Source organism: Cottoperca gobio, chromosome 3 (genome assembly GCF_900634415.1).
Source record: "Cottoperca gobio chromosome 3, fCotGob3.1, whole genome shotgun sequence".
Lineage (NCBI taxonomy): Eukaryota > Metazoa > Chordata > Actinopteri > Perciformes > Bovichtidae > Cottoperca > Cottoperca gobio.
The window spans coordinates 16,388,502-16,406,893 of record NC_041357.1 but is presented as its reverse complement, the minus strand read 5'-3'; the positions used below and the strand labels follow the sequence as shown (position 1 = coordinate 16,406,893).

The 18,392-nt window shown below is 37.0% G+C and overlaps 1 protein-coding gene across 2 annotated transcripts in view; it reads left to right on the top strand.

Moving 5' to 3' along the window:
* gpc6a (glypican 6a) overlaps positions 1 to 18,392 on the top strand; it is a 133,824-nt gene that overhangs the window by 44,020 nt on the left and 71,412 nt on the right. For both annotated transcript variants that reach the window (XM_029427704.1, XM_029427697.1), the window contains exon 3: positions 15,258 to 15,649. In XM_029427704.1, the coding sequence (XP_029283564.1) occupies positions 15,258 to 15,649 (392 nt within the window). The remainder of the gene's footprint in view (positions 1 to 15,257; positions 15,650 to 18,392) is intronic.

The following is an 18,392-nucleotide window of genomic DNA, read 5'->3' as shown; positions in this document are numbered from 1 at the left end:
TGTGAGGGTGCTTTCTTTATTGTGTTAATGGAGGTTGGTGCAGTTATGTAGCAATTTGGAGGGACCGAAGCTTATCAGACAATAAACATCTCCTACAATTTTCAACTTCTAACCGACCTTAACTTCCCTCAGACTGTTTATATGCGAACATGCATTGCCATGACATTGAATTTCAGAGTTCAACAAAAGCTCTGGGATACAATAATGGTAGAATTGTTTAATTGCTTTGACAGTTATGTCTGATAACAGTATGAATTATCACATCCTTCAAAACCTTATCTTAATCTTTGAAGTGTAATGCAATTAGCCGTCACTGATTAATCTCCTCACATTACTAATTTTCATCGTAGTGGAAACTGCTGCTTGTTTTGCAGGTATAAGATATAAACGTGTGCATGAATGAGATGATTTTATGCTCCCAATTTCACAGGATTGCTGAAGCAGAATTAACTCAAGGGTTCCTTTGTTGTCCTTTTATTCATTTATTCAGAAAGGAACAAAAACAAATAATCTGTTAAATTCTCATGTGCACAAACACGGTGTGCTCTTGGGAACTTGTGGTGACCCACCAATTGAACTGACTTTATTAGTCTGAAAAATGAGGGACGGTGGAAGACATGACAGTGCTTCAGCTTTCATTAACTCTAAATCACTTTCCACGCAGAGTGCAACAGTGCACAAAGGTAATTAATTTCCTCAAGGACAATTATTTTAGTGCTTTGAGATAATGACAAGAACCCGTCAAAGTTCAATCTCAGTAGATGCTGTAGGTGGTTTTGAAGGAAAATGATCCCCGAAGGCCCAATTCTGAGGCAGTGTTGCGCCATCTCTGGTGACAACGTTAATTCACCGAGCAGTTTAGATTTATCTGAGAGATCTTACTCTCTTCACAGTGTAGCTTATCTTTAAAATATTATACTGCGGCAAGAGTAACTAACATAATAACAGGATATATTGAAGCACTAGTTAAGGAATGCAGTGCATCCAGAAAGTAGGCCTGCTTTTCACAATACAAATATCTTTATAAAGCGCTTCAACATACAGTACGTGTCGCGCTGAATGCTTCTTCAGTATTTCTATGTTCCATTGTTGGACGCTCAAGCCAAATTCTAAATGTTCTAAATGTTATTCTGTCTAATCTTGTACTAATTGTTATGTTTCTGCTGTGAAGCACTTTGTGCTGCAATTCTTCTATGAAAGGTGCTATACAAATAAAGCTTATTATTATACTTTATTGTAGTATTGCCTTTTTAGTACTCCCTCAAGGGAACGCAAGTGATGTATGTAAATCAATTTTGAAGAGTTTTCAAAAATATTTGTATAGTAAAATGAGCCTTTAAGCCTGAAAGTTAAGACTCAAACACACCACAGATGGGAGCGTAAGCGGTAATACTGTAATGTGCGATCTGAGACTTGTATATCATAGAACTCAATCTTTGTGTGTTAGGGTTAGACAAAAAAACAAAATGCTATTACAAGTATTCATCACAGTCCAAGTCGCCAAGGTATTTGAAAATGTTGAATATGTTAATGTGTATAGATTTGATTGAAATGACACTTACTCAAACGTCCATTTATTTTGAAGAGTAAATGTTGCCCTGTCTAGTTTTGATATGTCAGCTGCACATAATGTGACGCCCAGTGAATGACACACAGGCACACAAGACAGGGAGATTATGGATGTTATTTTGGGACTTGGGGACTTGGCTTGGGAACTGGAAGTGTGGACTGATGGATGGGGCACTGCAGAGGTGCCCTTGAGCAAGGCACCAAACCCCCAAAAATGCTCCAGGGGCGCCGTTCTATGGCTGACCCTGTGCTATGACCCCCTCTGAAAAATGCATGTTTGTGGTGTGATATCTAGGAGGGATATACGAAAGAAATACATTTCAACTGCCTTGTGGGAATTTCCCTTGTTAAAATTGCCTCGTGTTGATTGACAAATAAAGCATCTTTCTTCTTTTGAGGACAGAAGGCATATGTCTACCTGCAGTGCAGATGGGAGTGGGTTGGCATCAGGAAGAATACATTATCAGTGAGTGTATTAGAGTGTAGCATCAATCCTCGTCTATCAGATGAGTTCCTCTCTTTCCTGTTCCTGTTTCCTGCTGTGCCGTCAGTTTTGCCACGGAGAGTAGAGTTAAGACATGTTTTTCCTTGTCTGAGAGTTGCAAGTCGCAAATAATACGGCTCCTCAAATTTGCCGCCAAGGGCAGACAATGTCCTATTTTAACTTGAATTCACAAATATATTGAAATCCCTGTCATGATGTTTTCCCTGTGTAAAAAAACAGTTTTAGTGTGCGAGACATTGGATCACCAAAGAGGCTGTTCTCGCTAGAAAATCAACAGCATTAGTGTGATGCTTGAAATTACACATTTTATTTTTTTCTGACAAGCAGTAAGGAGGTTGTGGTGGATGGTTGATATCAACAGTGGGTTCTTTTGCCATTTATCTAATCTTAAGCAAATTTGGTTGTCTAAACTTAACTAAAGCGTACCCATGTGGATGGCAGACCAGAAGATTTTAATTTGGGGTCGTTTTGGTGTCATGTTGGCACTGAAAGGACCTTCACGTATTAAATGTAGTATCTTGCGTTAACATGGCTTCAACAGGTCACTGCTAAAAAAAAAAACCATCTGCTTAAGATTTCTAAATCACATTCAAAAGACAACTTCATTATATTTCAACAATGTCATGAAAGGTGCGAGTAAAGCACTTAATTAGAAGCCTTTAAGAATAAATTAGAACAATGCAATAATGCTTCTATTATTTGACCTCCTGAAAGTAGGAGAAGACAGAAACCTATGACATTACCAGCTGACCATCATACTCTGGGGTCCACAGACTGTACATCTCCTGTGGTTCACAATGAGAGGCCCATGTAGCATGCACTCTTCTGCTTCCACCTCTGTCACACAAGCTGCTGATGGGTGGAAGGAGTGATGAATGTGGGGACGCGTTGCTAAGAGCTGAGACTTGTTGGTTTTGACACAGGGCAATGAAGGATTCAAAAAAGCAGACTATGCGAGGCTAACCTGGTTACGGCCATCCCAAACATTAACGTGCATCATGTGTGTGTCGTCTTCTCTGTGCGTGCTTGTTAACAATGCCCATATTCAGGTCAGTATTCTTTACTGCTTTGTTGGTTTATTGGTCTCCTTTTTTTGATGAGGTTGTCAGAAATGTTTGATGTTCTGGCACATGAATTAGATTAGACTAATTGTTGGCAGCAATGCTGCTGTCGCAAACTGCACAAGAGGGAAACAGAAACCATTGAAACATGCCATTGACTGCAGTAGAAGTTACAACGTAACTGCCAAAAGTCAGTATTCAGGGGAACATTTAACGTCAAGCTAATGGTGTTTTCTTCACTCGCAAATATTGAGAATATTGTTTTTTGTCATATTGTGTAGTACTTGAGACCTACGGTGTGTGGAAGTGGTGAGAAGAGAAGAAGGAGCTCAGTGAAAGATTAGTCACATAGGCCACTGCCTTCTTCCTCCTCTCCATCTTATTTCATTATTATGCCAAAGCCGTGCCTGTTGGCCCTAGTCATCTCATATAATTTACCACCGTCCTTTATTTAAAAGGCAGCTCCCTCCTGATTCACACCATCATTCAACAAGTCCTAAACTATCATTGCCCTGTCTTATCCACACCGGAGGTAATCACAAATCAGTGTTCTCTTTAAATAATTTAGATGTTCGTTCGCCTGCTGCTTCCTATGCTGGCGCCAACATCCCACTATAGGTTTGGATACAGAAGACCGCCTGTGAAGTGGGACCAGTTCCAAATTTTAAAGAGCAGGAAGTGTTAAAAACATGCTTCTTTTTTTTTTATTCTGCTTATTTATTCCTGGAAAGTGAATTGTATAGTGGTGGGAAAGGTATTCAGATCTTTACTTATGTAAAATAAATATTATTATCATTGATGCAGTTACATGCATACATACTGTTTGGTGGTTCAGTTTACTGTATAATAATGCATTATATCTAATATGCTCATTATAGATTTTCTTATTCATTCTTATTCAAAATTCTCATTCAAAATTGTACTTAAGTGCAGTTATTGTACAAGTATAATACCGCTTATTTTGAATCGGTTATAGTTATGTTGTCTTGAAATAATCCCCCGAAGTGAAGCTTTTTGTTTGTACAATAATGTGAAAAAAACCTCAAATCAATAAGAAGAATCACAATTGATTAAACCATCTCTGTTGGACCACCACCTTTCACCTACAACCCAGTATCTCCACTCCATCCACATTTACAGTGTTGATGACCAGGCTAGGTGATTACACTGCTGGCTAAGTATGTTATTTATCCCCATTATCGCTCATTTACCCCACAGAGACTCTGCGGGAAAACCAAGACCACAGTGCTATAATATGTAGCCAGTCTTATTCAGTATATTTGACTAACATAGAAAGTAATTTGGTAAACCACTATATGTACCATGAACGAAGCCAGAGACAGAGAAAGGACCCGAATGTAATGAAGGACAAATCCTGTACTGGGGTTAACAGTGTCACTGCAATTACCAATCATTGCTTGCCTTCAGGGAGCCTGTTTAACACACACTACCTGTTAATTCTATCATGTAACTTCTGTTCATCTCTAGCAACAACATACACATACAACAAGGCAAAACCCCTCTTATTATTGCATTTCAATGATTTGTCCTGTCACTGAAACATACAGTATTTCTTCCTCTGCTATCGGGGTTTAACGGTTGCACGGTGGAATATAAATTCAGGGTACACGGCTTCGGGCTTTAATGATAGCAGTTCTTCATGTGAGAAACGACGACGCGTGCCCGGCTCCACGATGATTACTGTATACCAGAGTGAATATTCATGTACACTGCGCTTGTGAGTAGATGAACTAATTTAATGTTTAAAGAGCTTCTTCAAAAAGGAATAATGAATCGTTATCCCTGATATGTTCGGGTAGATTAGTTACTTGATTTAACCTAATTTATTATGCTTTCAATTCATGCTTCAGAACACCAGATTATCCCCGAGCATGATGGCGGTAATCGCTCATACATTGAACCACAATAGTATGGGAAGGTGCCTTCGTTTACTTCCAACTAATACTCGTATCTTCATTTTCATCTACTTTTGTTCACTAAGGTTCACACTGTTTGTTACAATGTGTATGTGGTGACATTCCTTCATTACGCTTTATTTGATACAAATCATTTTCTAACTAACTTACAAATCTGCAGAGGAAACTGGCATCGATATCCACTCATTCTTTATTTACAGAGACAGATGGTACATTTGGACACCATCAAGCATCTTCTAATACAACAGATGCTGAATTGTGAAATTTCTCTGTTTTGGCTCGCTGGCTGTGTGCCATTATGTCTAAAAGCCCATTATCCAAGGCAAATATGTGACCCCCCCTCTCTGCTGCTATCACAGAGCATCAAGTACAGCCAGAGTTATTTCTTTGAGAAGAGAGGATGCTCAGCTCTCTGCATAAAAGTCTTATACACTCAACCTTTCTCGCAGAGATTTCAGCAGCGATTCACTTAGCTGTCAGAAAACAATTGCTCTTTGTAAAAGGCAGTGGCTGTTGGAAGTTTAATTTTAAAGATGTTTTAAATGAGCTGCCACCGTGTGATTGATGGGCTGTGTGAGACTTGCCCTCCCGTTCCTCTATATCCTACAGCAGAGGGCTTTAATTACGAACCCTTTGTATTGATGCTGTCAGCTCCAGTGTGATATGCATCGTGTATGGGGGAAGAATGGATTTTACCACCTGGTTGTCCGTACAGTATCATTGGACACAATGTCATCAGTTGAAAATGCATTGTCATCAAAGTAGAGTGATTTTGCCTGGGGATCAAGGCCTTTGGTATTCATGTATTCACTCATCTGTTTGTTCCCACTCAGAGTTTAAAGTGAATTTGATTTTGATTGATCAACAATCATGTATGAACTGACCTACAATTTAATCAATATCTCTATGTGTGTGTGTTTTCCACACAAATAGTTAATGTAAAACTCCCTGTGCACCACAAGAAAGAAATATTTAAACACTCGGAAATCCTTGGACTGTCAAATGTTGAGTGTCTTTTTATCCATTTACTTTGACAGTTTTGAAATGCCAATAAAGGCACAGAGTGAATACAGAAAAAGCAGCTTCAGAGCAATAACTCAAGTGACCTTAACTTTACATTATCCAATTTTGGGATAAAAACACCGTTGAATATTGTGTTGATAAAATCAAATCAGGGAGGATATTGCATTGCAGACTGACAACAGTGAGTTCCGGTTAAATTGCACTGAAGAGTTAATAGAGATAGATGATATACCTTTGCACATGAAATCGTGTGTGTGTATGTTTTAGTCACAATGTCCACATACATTGTCAATACAAATACAGTATTCACACACAATACATGCATTGTACTAGATCTAGCTAAAAGCTCATTTTCATCTCTTGTCCATAGAGGCAGAGGCTGCCAGTGATGTGCACGTCGACATAGTAAAAGGTTTAACAGACAGTTGTGGTGTTGACACACTGGGTCCCAAATAGAGATCAGTGAACTATCGGTACCATCAGTAATCCTCATATAATTAAATAAAAACAATTATTCAGTTTAAGAAATCTAAAGAAGAAATAAAAATGTATATTTATATATATATGTGTGTGTATATATAGCATTATATATATATATATATATATATATATATATATATATATATATATATATATATATATATACATATATATTAATATACATATATATTAATATATATATATATATATAATATATAATATATATATATATATATATATATATATATATATATATATATATATATGAATATATATATAATGCCTTTTAAAATCAAATTCCACAAAAACTAATAGACCTCATGCATGTATGTTTTCTCTTATATTTGTTGTTGCACACAAGCAATAAGAGGAAAATAGGAAAATGAAGGGATTCAGGAAACGTGCACTGACAGTCAAGTCCGTTCTTACCCACCTGAGAATGTTGATGAATATCTTTTGTTGCCATAAAGCATTAAACTCATTGATATGCAAAGTTCACCCCAGTGGCCGAGTACAACCAGATTTACTGAACAGAGACAATTGACACATTTTTATTGTCTCATGGTAAATATTACACAGCTATGTTGATTTCATGAAGGCGTAATACAATCTCTTTTTACTTTAAAACGTAATAACACATGCTACCACCTCAAGTTCATATCTGTGGAGGGAATTCAACTAGGAAAAACATTTTAAGATTCTTTCAACTTTCAGCAGCAAACCTGAACATGGTCAGTGTTGGAGGAGGTGTGGTAATATTTTGAGACAATTCTTCTCACTGGGTAGACTCTGTAACAGACATCAGATCAATAATCAGCTCCGAGCTTTCAGGTTTTGGGAACGTGCAAACTGGGCTGGACAAGCATTACAAATACTAATAGCAGGTAGTTAAAAAAGCGATATCCAGGAAATGGCTTTGTAAAGAGTCTCCAACAATCCCTCAATGGATAGAAATACTCAGGAAATGGAACAATTTACCTTTTCTCTGAGACACTTCAGTAACAAATGCTAATAAATACTTATTTTTTGTTCTTAGGCCAGTAGAATGGACTTAAGTTTATGGACAAATGACTGTAACTCTGACTGTAATTTACACCTAACTCAGAGCAAGTGTAAAATGTGTGCAAAAAAGAGCTAAACAAACCCAAAACATTTACGGGGCCATTTACTGCAGGTGCCATTTTGGTCGTATTTATTCTGGAATTGGGTCATTTTTAAATATAAATCACAAAATAATAAAATTCCCAAAAGATTTGGACTCAGAGGGGAAGTGATATCATGTGGAGAATCACTTTCCTTCCCCACAGTCTGATCTGGTTTGTTCCCTTGGGTGCATCGGCTGGTGAAAAGTTTCAGTGCTGGGTATGATGTCATTGTTCCCACCTCTGTGCCAGAGACTGAAACATACCCAGTATCAGTTTGGGACAACACAAGGGTCTCTTCTCCTGGGGCCTTTAACTTTCCCTTTTATTGCTGTATTACACTTTATTGGGAAGTCAAGATAACCTTTTGCTTGGTTTTCTGAAAGGATATAATGTAATTTGACCCCCACTGTGATCTCCTGTCATAGGTTGTTCTTTAGTGACGCAGTATTCCCTCCGATGCTGCTCGATAGTTGGATTTTAGGCACCTGAAGCTGATTTTTGTTACTTTCATCAATGCCTCGATGGTCCTCTTGATTATAAATGTGGGTGTTGTCCACTGGCTAATGTAGTATTTCTCATCCTGTGTCATTAGGATATGTTAATTCATGATAATTAGGTCCTGTTATCAAGCTTTCCATTAATGAACGATTGGGATTCATCAACATCAACATGATTGAAAACAGATGTTTCTAAATGTTTAATGAATCAGAGCTAGAGTATTTAGTTTAGGATGTTCGCATATGCAGAAGATGATGAGCATTTCATGAGTGAGACTCTGTTTATGAGTCCTGTATCTTATCTTAACTGTTTTATATAAATTCTGCCCATTTTATAATACTTTTTAATTATGAGACATTTCTCCCTTTAACAATACTGGTGTTGGTTTCACTTGTGTCGTGAAATTGTAATATTTTTTAACCCTAATGAGAAACACGAGAATATGTTGCACAACATTGGCAACATATTTTGGATAAATAAGTATAGTTTGTGAAACATGATATAATAACTGTTTCTCATTTAAAAATAAGCAGAATATTAATTACATACATGAAAATAATTTATTGCAAACAAAATCATTTCAGGCAATCTTAAATCTGTATTACAAGTGAGCCTTACTGTTTCATATACGGTATTGATAATGTTGATAATTTTTTGGTTTGTACCCTAATAATCTAATTATTATCCACAAATAGAGAGACAAGACATAAACAAATCATGTGGATTGTTTGTCCACACTTGCCGTCTGTTCAGGGTAAGAAACAGGGCAGAAAACAAAATTATCATAATTGGCTGAGGACACACACACACACACACACACACACACGCAGTCATTCTGTTGTATCTTGTGCAGGTAATGAATATGGGAGAGAACTAAACAAAACAAACCATGCCGTGATTTCAAGTATCTGTTGTGATGGAGAGAAGTGCTGGCTTTAAATTGTGAATAACAATGAGATGGAAATGACCAGGGTCTGTTTTGCTACACAGTGCACATACTGCTAACATATACTGGGTCCCTTCGATGAAGGAAGTACATAATAAAACATCCCTGCTTTACATATTCTGTGTATGGAGGCAATTATTTGAGTCACATGAAATCAAACGGTGAAATCAATTGTTTTATTTGTTTTATTGTTAGGAATAGAAAATCCATTTTTTTCTTGATAGTTAACAGTTTATAAATATGTACATTTATTAAGGGTGGGTATTATACATTCTTTATAGTCTCTCGTATTTCATTGCGACAATTCATCACACATGGAAAGGAATGATTGATGGTTTGATGGTTTTAAAGCAGGTAATGACAGGATAGAAAAACACTTTACAATCTTAAGCATTTTGTAAATTGCTGTTACACACATTCTACACATGACTCTGTAAAGCACACATTGTGTGTTGGGTGTGTAACGTTGTCAGTAATTTCAAACATTGAAGGTAAACATCAGATGTTGGTGATGATTCATTACAATTGAATGCAAAGTGTCATCTCAATGCCACCGCCACTATATTACTCTCTGCACCTACACATCACGCTAACTTGAAAGGCAAATATTTTAACACAAAACATCTGTAATATATTTATGAGAACTGGACCAAGTTAGAGGATGTATTCACATTAACCAATATTAAAATAACTTTACTACCTTCAAGTGCAATGACACATTGAACATAAGGAGTGAATGAAATGTGACACCTCTGTCTTCAACCTGGAATATAAAACACTGACGTACGTAAGAAGATCTGGATCACAGGGGCTGACGAGGTCAGGTGCTAGTCCGGCAGAATTTACTGGTCAACCTTGAAGGTGAACAGTACATTCTCAGTGTCAATGACAAATCTGATTATGAATGAAGAGAGTATGAAGAGTATTGTATTTGTCTACATTAAATTATATCAATGTTACAATGTGTTGTTTTTACACAACCATTTCTGTGATTTTTAATTTCTGAGCAACTGAATGCAACACTATGAATACTTTCCAGAAGAGACCGTCTGAAAATGTGCACATTCATCCCCAAATTTAAACTATATCACATCTCTCCCCCCCCCCTACGACGACCGACTTTTGACTCCACCTGTGGGGACCATGAACGTCTGTACCATCTTATGGCTATCCATCCAATAGATAATAAAATATCAACCTCATAGTGGTACTAGAGGAACAAATCAGAGTATCACCAATGTCATTGTGATTTATCCTCTGAGGATCATGAATGTACACCATTGTGTGGCAGTCAATCCGAGAGTTCCTAAGTACTCTGGGGGTGAGGAGCAGGGTACTCAGCTTGTTAACTCGCAGTTGAAGTGGTTGACAGCACTAAGGCTGTTACAAAAATGTTCGCACTCTGACATATTTGAGAATTATTAATGCTGCTGTCAACAAGCTGTAGAACATAGAGATTGGAACGTTTTGGTCACTATACATACATACATAACGTTGGCTTGATGATAAGAGTCCTCTAAATGCTTTGGTAGATTTAAGCCTATATAATGTGAAAAGACATGAAGTTATGATGTCTTCACAGGAGTTCCCAGGTCGTTATTCCAGATAATTATAAAACAGATTCTGGATTATGTGAGGAAAGATGTGAATTAATCTGACTTTCATTCATTTTATGTTTTATATCCTCGAGACGGACAGAGCTTTGTCTCTCCGATTACATTCAAAACGCATTACATTACCAGGCTAAAAGATATAAGATGTAATAACATCCAGGCTAGGCTTTGTACAATAATTACCCTCTGGTCATTCAAGACTGTTGGACCATTAATTTAATTTTGTTCTTAATTAACTACACTAAGAATTAGAGATTTCATTGTTTGAGCCAGTAAAAGATGAGTTTTCAAGTAGTGTGAAGTCAAATTAATGGGTGAGTGCAGGTTTTTTCTTCCTTTTTTGGATAATGTGTTATTATCAGAGCAACAGAAAGGTCACCTTTATTAATCATGATAATTATTTACAGTAATTAGGCCAGATATCAAAGGAGCACTTTGTAACTGCTCTCAGAGAAAATGGATTCTTCACGCTCAGAATTACTTCAAGGGTACTAACACGTTTTATATTTTTTATGCAATACACAAAGTCCGACCTCAATTATGACTGGCACTAATGTGGTGGTTCACTGTACCACCTGTTTTTATATTGAGTTTAAGGCTTATTATTCAACGTGCTTTCTCCTTGCAAGTTGATGGATGTTAAAGTAACAATGATCAGTAGTGATACTTATACAGCAGCTTCATGTAACATGTTACATAACTAAGATATTCAATCAAATAAGTCAATAAAACAGAAAAGAAAGGTTATTATTAAGAAACTTTATAAAAGACAGAACAAATTTGACATAGCCTGAAGACCTTATGAGGGTTGTTCTACACTCTAAAACTAACCATTTGTATTAATTTAAAACTCTTTTGTTAAACACTGGAGTTCATAATTTGGTCTGAGATTCAGAAACTTACACTTGGACTTATCTCATGAAGAATGTTACACATTGTTCTTGTACAGGGGTGAACACATACAACATCTCAGAATCAGTTAAATGTGCCGTTACATTATTTATAGAATCAATAAGAAGGTGTAGTTTCATTTTCTCACATCGTGCATTTGCAGACTTTCAACATGTTAGCTGGGTTTTGTCCATTGACTGACTCATCAATCCAGCAGCTTCGTAGACATATTCATTTTAAGAGAAGCCAAGTTTGTACTGTTAAAGAAATATCCACAATTCATAAAGTGCAATATGTATTGTCATTTTATGTATCTAAAAGATAGTTCAATTAGCAGACAATGAAACTTTTACAAAATCTTGTGTTATATGTGCCTGTCTAGATAGTTTAGCTCTGTAATGAAGGCCTCCCTTGTTTTTCCATTTTCTTGCGACATCCATATTGCCTTTTCCAATTTATTTTGATTCATGAAAATTCCATTTCCATTGCTTAAGAGATTTGGATGATTGCTAAATGCATTGTTTCAGTAAGCATACACCCATGTACGGACATATTTCCAAGTATTAAGACCCTGATGTCCGGATAGCTGAATGTTATCCAATGTCAATAACTCTCAATGATAATTCACTGGACAAATATGTGTTTTGGCCAGCAGAGAGTTATTCACTGTTCATGAGTTGGCAAGCTGCTGTCTGAAATGCTCAGTCCATTTTGTGTTCCAGGTAGAAGACATTGAACTCGCTTAAAGACTTAAGTTAAGCAAGAGAAGAATGGTGATTGTTTCAGTGTACTTGCTCTTTAGTTTAAGATCTCTTGGGTTCAGATCTAGCATATAGAGCCAGAGGATATGCAGATGTCGTATATTATAGTACGTTTCTCAGGCACTTGAGCTGGTGGTTTAGCACACGCTGCAGAACAGTGGATTATCATGCAGGGTTCAGAGTTTGACTCTTGAACCCAGCTGCATTACGAGTGTTAGTATTATTCCACTTAGCATAGCCAGTAGTTTATTCAAACATCGCCTTATCCCATCAAAAAAGATGACATTACGCCAACATGACTTAATATCATTGAATGAAACGCACAGTAAAGAATGAGTGTAATGTATGAGGTTATGATAGTTGTTGTATAAATTACCCATACTTATTTTTACTTGCTATGTCTTGTTGTTTCTTTTTTTGAAGATTTACCAGCATGATATGCTTTTTGTTAAGTTTGTGATTTAGTCTGCAGTTAAGAATTGATTCATGATTCATCCATTTCTGGCAAACCTTTTAAATAATAAAATATAAAAAATATGTTAAAATAAAAGGAACATGTATTCAATCTAACTACTTTACTTTGTTGTTATTAAAATAATATTAAGATACAGAAAGAAGCTTAATCTTGTTAATAAATACATTTTTCACTGTACCTTAAATGTGCTTTTACTTCCCACACAATTTAGTTTTCCAAATAACCTCGACCTTAAACTGAATCAAAGTTAAATTTGAAAAGAAATAGTCTCAAAATGGTCATCTTAAAATTCTTGCAGTCTGATATTCTACTGTTTGCATTTTGTACGTTTCAAACCGATTCATGTATTCCTTGAATACATAAAGCACAGCCAGCCTTCAATATAAACAAAATAGGCTACATGTGAACTGATTCATCGTTGCTTATGGTTTAGTCATATTATCACAGGAGGGGAATGTATAATTAGAAGATATTACCACCATGTAGCCGTCTGACAGCTGTCACGCAACAATGCAAAGCCAGCCAGAATACCCAACAAGGAGAGGAGTCCCCGTATGGTTTGTTAGCAAGCATGACACGGGAAGTTTCTGCAGTGTGTTCTGTTTTTGTTTTGTTTTACAAAGAGGAGAAATATTTGGCATTTGTGCATGGAGAGCTGTGTTATGATCTTCCCAACATTCATGCCTTGGCGCTCAGGAACATGGGATCCTATTTGCTCGGCTTCAGTGAGACTCCACAGCTAATGCTGCTTTTTTTTCTCCTGTTTTCCACTTTGTTGGCTGCGGTAATGCTCAAGAGATCAGGTGCTCACATGAATGAAAGCCATTTGGGCAGATGACAAGAAACAATAATATAATTGTTGGGGATGTTAAAGTTGTATTTTATTGTTGCTGCATTTTGAATGCCGTCGTGTTAAGTTACTGCTGAAGGAAACCCACATTTTTTTAATTTAGCAGCTTCATAATAAAAGCTTTTAAATAACAAAATTCATAGGAAATAAAAAGTGTTTATCCATCTTTTTACAACCGCTCCTTTTGACCAGTAGTCTCAGCCATGGATCAGCCCGCTGCTTTTCATCGTCATCGACTCAAGACAAGAGCCTAGTCAGTTAAAGACACACCTTCAAGCGGGTAACCCTGTTTAATGGAGATGCAAATCCTTGTTGTACTGGGCTAACACCCTGAGAAAAAGGGGCTTTAGTGGCTTTGTTGAAAAAGGGGAAGAAATGTCTTATAACAACGTTGGTAAGCTCTACAGTCTGACGTTCCAGTAGCTCATCACACAGATTTTCGATCAGCTTTAAGGAATGTTTTGCTTGAAAAATGAAGACTGTAACTATTAATCAATCAAAAGTGTTGAATTTAAGTTTTATAATCTTTTGCTAAAATGGTAACTAATCAAATATGTAACTCAACTTAGGCTATTACCTGCTTATTCATAGAAATGCCCATTAAAGAAAACACTTCTCGCTGCTGTTGGTTATGTAAACTATATTCACAGTGTTGAATGTATTAGAAAAAGCTGTAGTAATTGTTTATATAATGTAGTGTTATGAGAAACTATGAATGGCTTTGTTGAAAAAGAGGAAAAAATGTCTCGTAACAACGTTGGTAAGTCTGACGTTCCAGCAGCTCACCGCCATTTTCGTTCAGCTTTAAGGAATGTTAAAAGACAAATTGTAATAAAGTCTCACTTTAAAAATGTTACACAGTGTAAGGTGTGTAAACCGAGTCAAAGGCAAAAATAATTATATAAATAAAAACACACCTTCTGTCTTACGATGAAATGTTGTATCTTATGTATCACATACTCTTCAGACAGTTCAAAACGAATGAAGACTCTTTCAATATACTGTAACACAATATTCAATTATAGGCTCATAGGCCAGCTTCTTTAGTAGACAAATAAATTGTTTCAGGGAGGAACTAATGCGTCTGGGAATAATGGTGGGTGCGCTGGATGATAATGCATACTAGGGTCTGTGTCTAAAACTTCTGAATATATTGTTACAGTATGCAAGCAGAACCTTTACATTAATCATTCATCGTTCTTGTGGCCCATTATTTATGCTATTAAATTATTTATGCTTTGGACTGACTTTCTTCATATAATCAAGTACCCATCGTTGGCTGCTATACATTGCTTCTGTATATGCAGAGAGAGCCATACATTGAGACATTAAAGTACAACAACAGACTCTGACTAGATTAAACTGGGCCTCTGTGCTTTCAAAGCCTTTTGTCTGGTTTATATTGCAGGAAAAGACATCAGATACTGTAAATATCGGCACAATGACCTAGTTGTTTGTCTTTTCTATCCCTCCCTCCTCTCCCCAAACCATCTATCCATCTAGAGTTTTTCTTAGAGCTGCTGGACAATTCTGAGAAGTCTCTCAACAGTATGTTCACACGGACGTATGGGAAGCTGTATATGCAGAACTCAGAGGTGTTCCAGGACCTGTTCACTGAGCTAAAGCGCTACTACACAGGGGGCAACGTCAACCTGGAGGAGATGCTCAACGACTTCTGGTCCAGGCTGCTAGAGCGCATGTTCCAGTTACTCAACTCCCAGTACCACTTCACAGACGACTACCTGGAGTGCGTCAGTAAATACACAGATCAGCTAAAGCCCTTTGGAGACGTGCCCAGGAAACTGAAGGCCCAGGTCACCAGGGCCTTCATCGCCGCACGGACGTTTGTCCAAGGGTTGATGGTGGGTCGGGAGGTCGCCAACAGGGTCGCCAAGGTGAGTTTAATTTCTCGTAGCTATTTTGACTGTTGCTGTGTTGCTCAGTGATCCTGTGCTGTTGAGCAATGTTGTATTGTTCAGATAAAGTTTTAAACATTGCAGATAGCCCGTCAGATGTCTCTTCTATAACAATGGGTTGTTTTCATGGGGCCATAACCTATTCTAGTTCTAATTGACCCACACACGAAAAATATGGTTTGAGAAAAATATTTAATCCTTTGTAGGATGCTATTTTCTGCTGTACATACTGTACATAAAGTATACGCACAGTACTGATCTCTCCACCTACAACTCTTTGATTTATCTGCATTTCATTCTATCATCTTTGCTGGACCTTTCATCATACTCCTTTTGGATTAGGTCGCATCTGAATTATTAAAGCTCAGAAATAAAGAACAAACATTTTGAGTATTTCTTTGGGATGCTCTTGTACTCCGGGTGTGAAAGCCAGTACGGGAAATGTTTTCATGTGACTGGTGGAGTTCACGGTGTGCCAGTATGCACCGCGTTTCAGAAGAATCATCCGCAGAGAGCAAAGCTTTGCCAAAGAGAAAAGATTAAAGCGTATGTCCCCCGAGATTTCTCATGTGGTTTTGTTTGCTGTGTTTTTCTTTGCCATTCTCATTTTTGATAACTTTTGGACATCATGTATCAGGAAAACTGAGTGACATTTTCCATGCTGACAGTTAATGTGATGATGTTAATAATTTGTTCTGTGCTGTTGTTTATGGTTTTTGGTCTGAGAAATTGGTTGATTTGATTCTGAAAAATAAATATGTTTCCAGAGCATTATCAAACGCTGCAGATTAGAAATGTGTTTTCAAAGGCTTAGCGGATATGTTTTCTAATTCCATGTTGAACATAGAAAGTTACGCAACAGTTTTTCATCGACTTCTAAAAATGATATAACCAAAGCTCTTTGCTGTTGGTGGTGCAATGCATTCCTCCGCTTTATGAAATAGATGCAAGGACTGGCTGCAATGATAAAAATAGTTAGATACATTTATTTACAGTGAAGTTGCATCATATTAAAGTTTAATACAGAGTTGGTTTCCTGGGAAGCCCAAACAGTGGACATAAAGGTGTAAGATGAGGGTTTAGAAAGCTTAGTTTACCAACATTTAATTTATGATTTAATCTAATTTAGGTTTTTCTTCCCTCACTTATATCCATCATTAACATGTTGCCATTGTTTGACATGGTTCTATTGGTTTACAATTTATAAAACACAATTAAAATCCTAATAGGACACTAATGAACATGGAATAAATAAGCAATCACGGAAGAAAATACTCACTACATACTTTCTTAAACATTTTAAAAAATGTGAAGCATGTTAAGGCCCTGTCACACATATCCGTATGACGAAATATGAAATATCGGCAATAGGTTGATATAAATGAAGGGTAAGTTGTGATCGTTTGAAGGACACAGACGTTACGCCGAACACGCCAGACATACACAGTTCTGTATGGCAGAAACATGCCGGCTTATATGAAAATTAGCTAAAAATGTTTCAGAGTCCAAATACGTCCAACTTTTCCACAGCGGTGTTGTAGCTGACGTATACATAACTAATTATTATACGTATGTCAAACATTGATAGCGTATCACTTACTTATTTAAAACGTATCAGAACGTCTGGCCAACGGAGCTGGAAAAGTGCCATCTGGTTCATGTCATGCTGATGCTGGAGAACGGCTAACATGCTGAACGCTAGCTGTACTGTAGAAACACGTTTAATAAGTTACTCCGTCGTCAGGCATACGTAGGTATTTACGTAGGTAAGTATTCACGTACGTATTCTGTATTCACGTATGTCTAACGTCACTTATGTGTAACGTCTGCATATCTTATGAAGCACACGTCGGTTACGTCCGGTAAAACATCAGCGTTCAACAACGCACCCCAGCGTAACACAGCAAGCTCTTAACGTATACTACTTATACCTTACCTTATATCAACTTAAACCAGCGTGTTGCCGATATTTTGTATACGCCATATTTTTGTATATCTTATGCATTCGTTGGGCATTCGTCTGATACATTTTGTATTAGTAAGTGTGCGCTATCAATAGGTTAGACATGCGTATCTGTATATGATCACTTTTCCGATCCGATGAAAAGTTGGACGTATTTGGACTCTGACAAATATTTGTATGCACCGGCATACGTTTCTGTCATACTGATATGTGTGACAGGGGCTTTACAGACCCTTTAAAGGCCTATAGCCACAGATTTGTCTTTAGAAATAGAAACTATATTGAGGTATTTTTCAAGGCTTACTCGTCCACTAATTTAATTTAATTGCTCATTACTCACAGTGACAGTTTCAGTCTGGAAAGTGAAAATCATTATTTCTAACCTGCAAGTTGACACAAATTATATATATTATATTATATATTTCACAAGTTCAAACGTTAAAAAAAAAGTTTCTTCAGAGTTTAGCAGTCATATGATTCCTTTTTTATCTGCTTTTAGCTTGAAGCCTGCTGTGCATTTGAGTCAAACAGGGGAGGCACATTGTCAGAAGAGGAAAGAAAGAATGTCAGAGTGCAAAAACTAAATGAGTTGTGCTGAGTTTGAGAAAGAACTCAAATCATTTACATGTTGGAGGCTTAAGCAACTCCCTGCGTTAAACTCTGGCCCTACAGAGATCATAGAACTGGGAAGATTGTGAACATAACTCTATGCATTATATAATATTACAAGTTTGTTATATGACCACAGATAATAAAAAT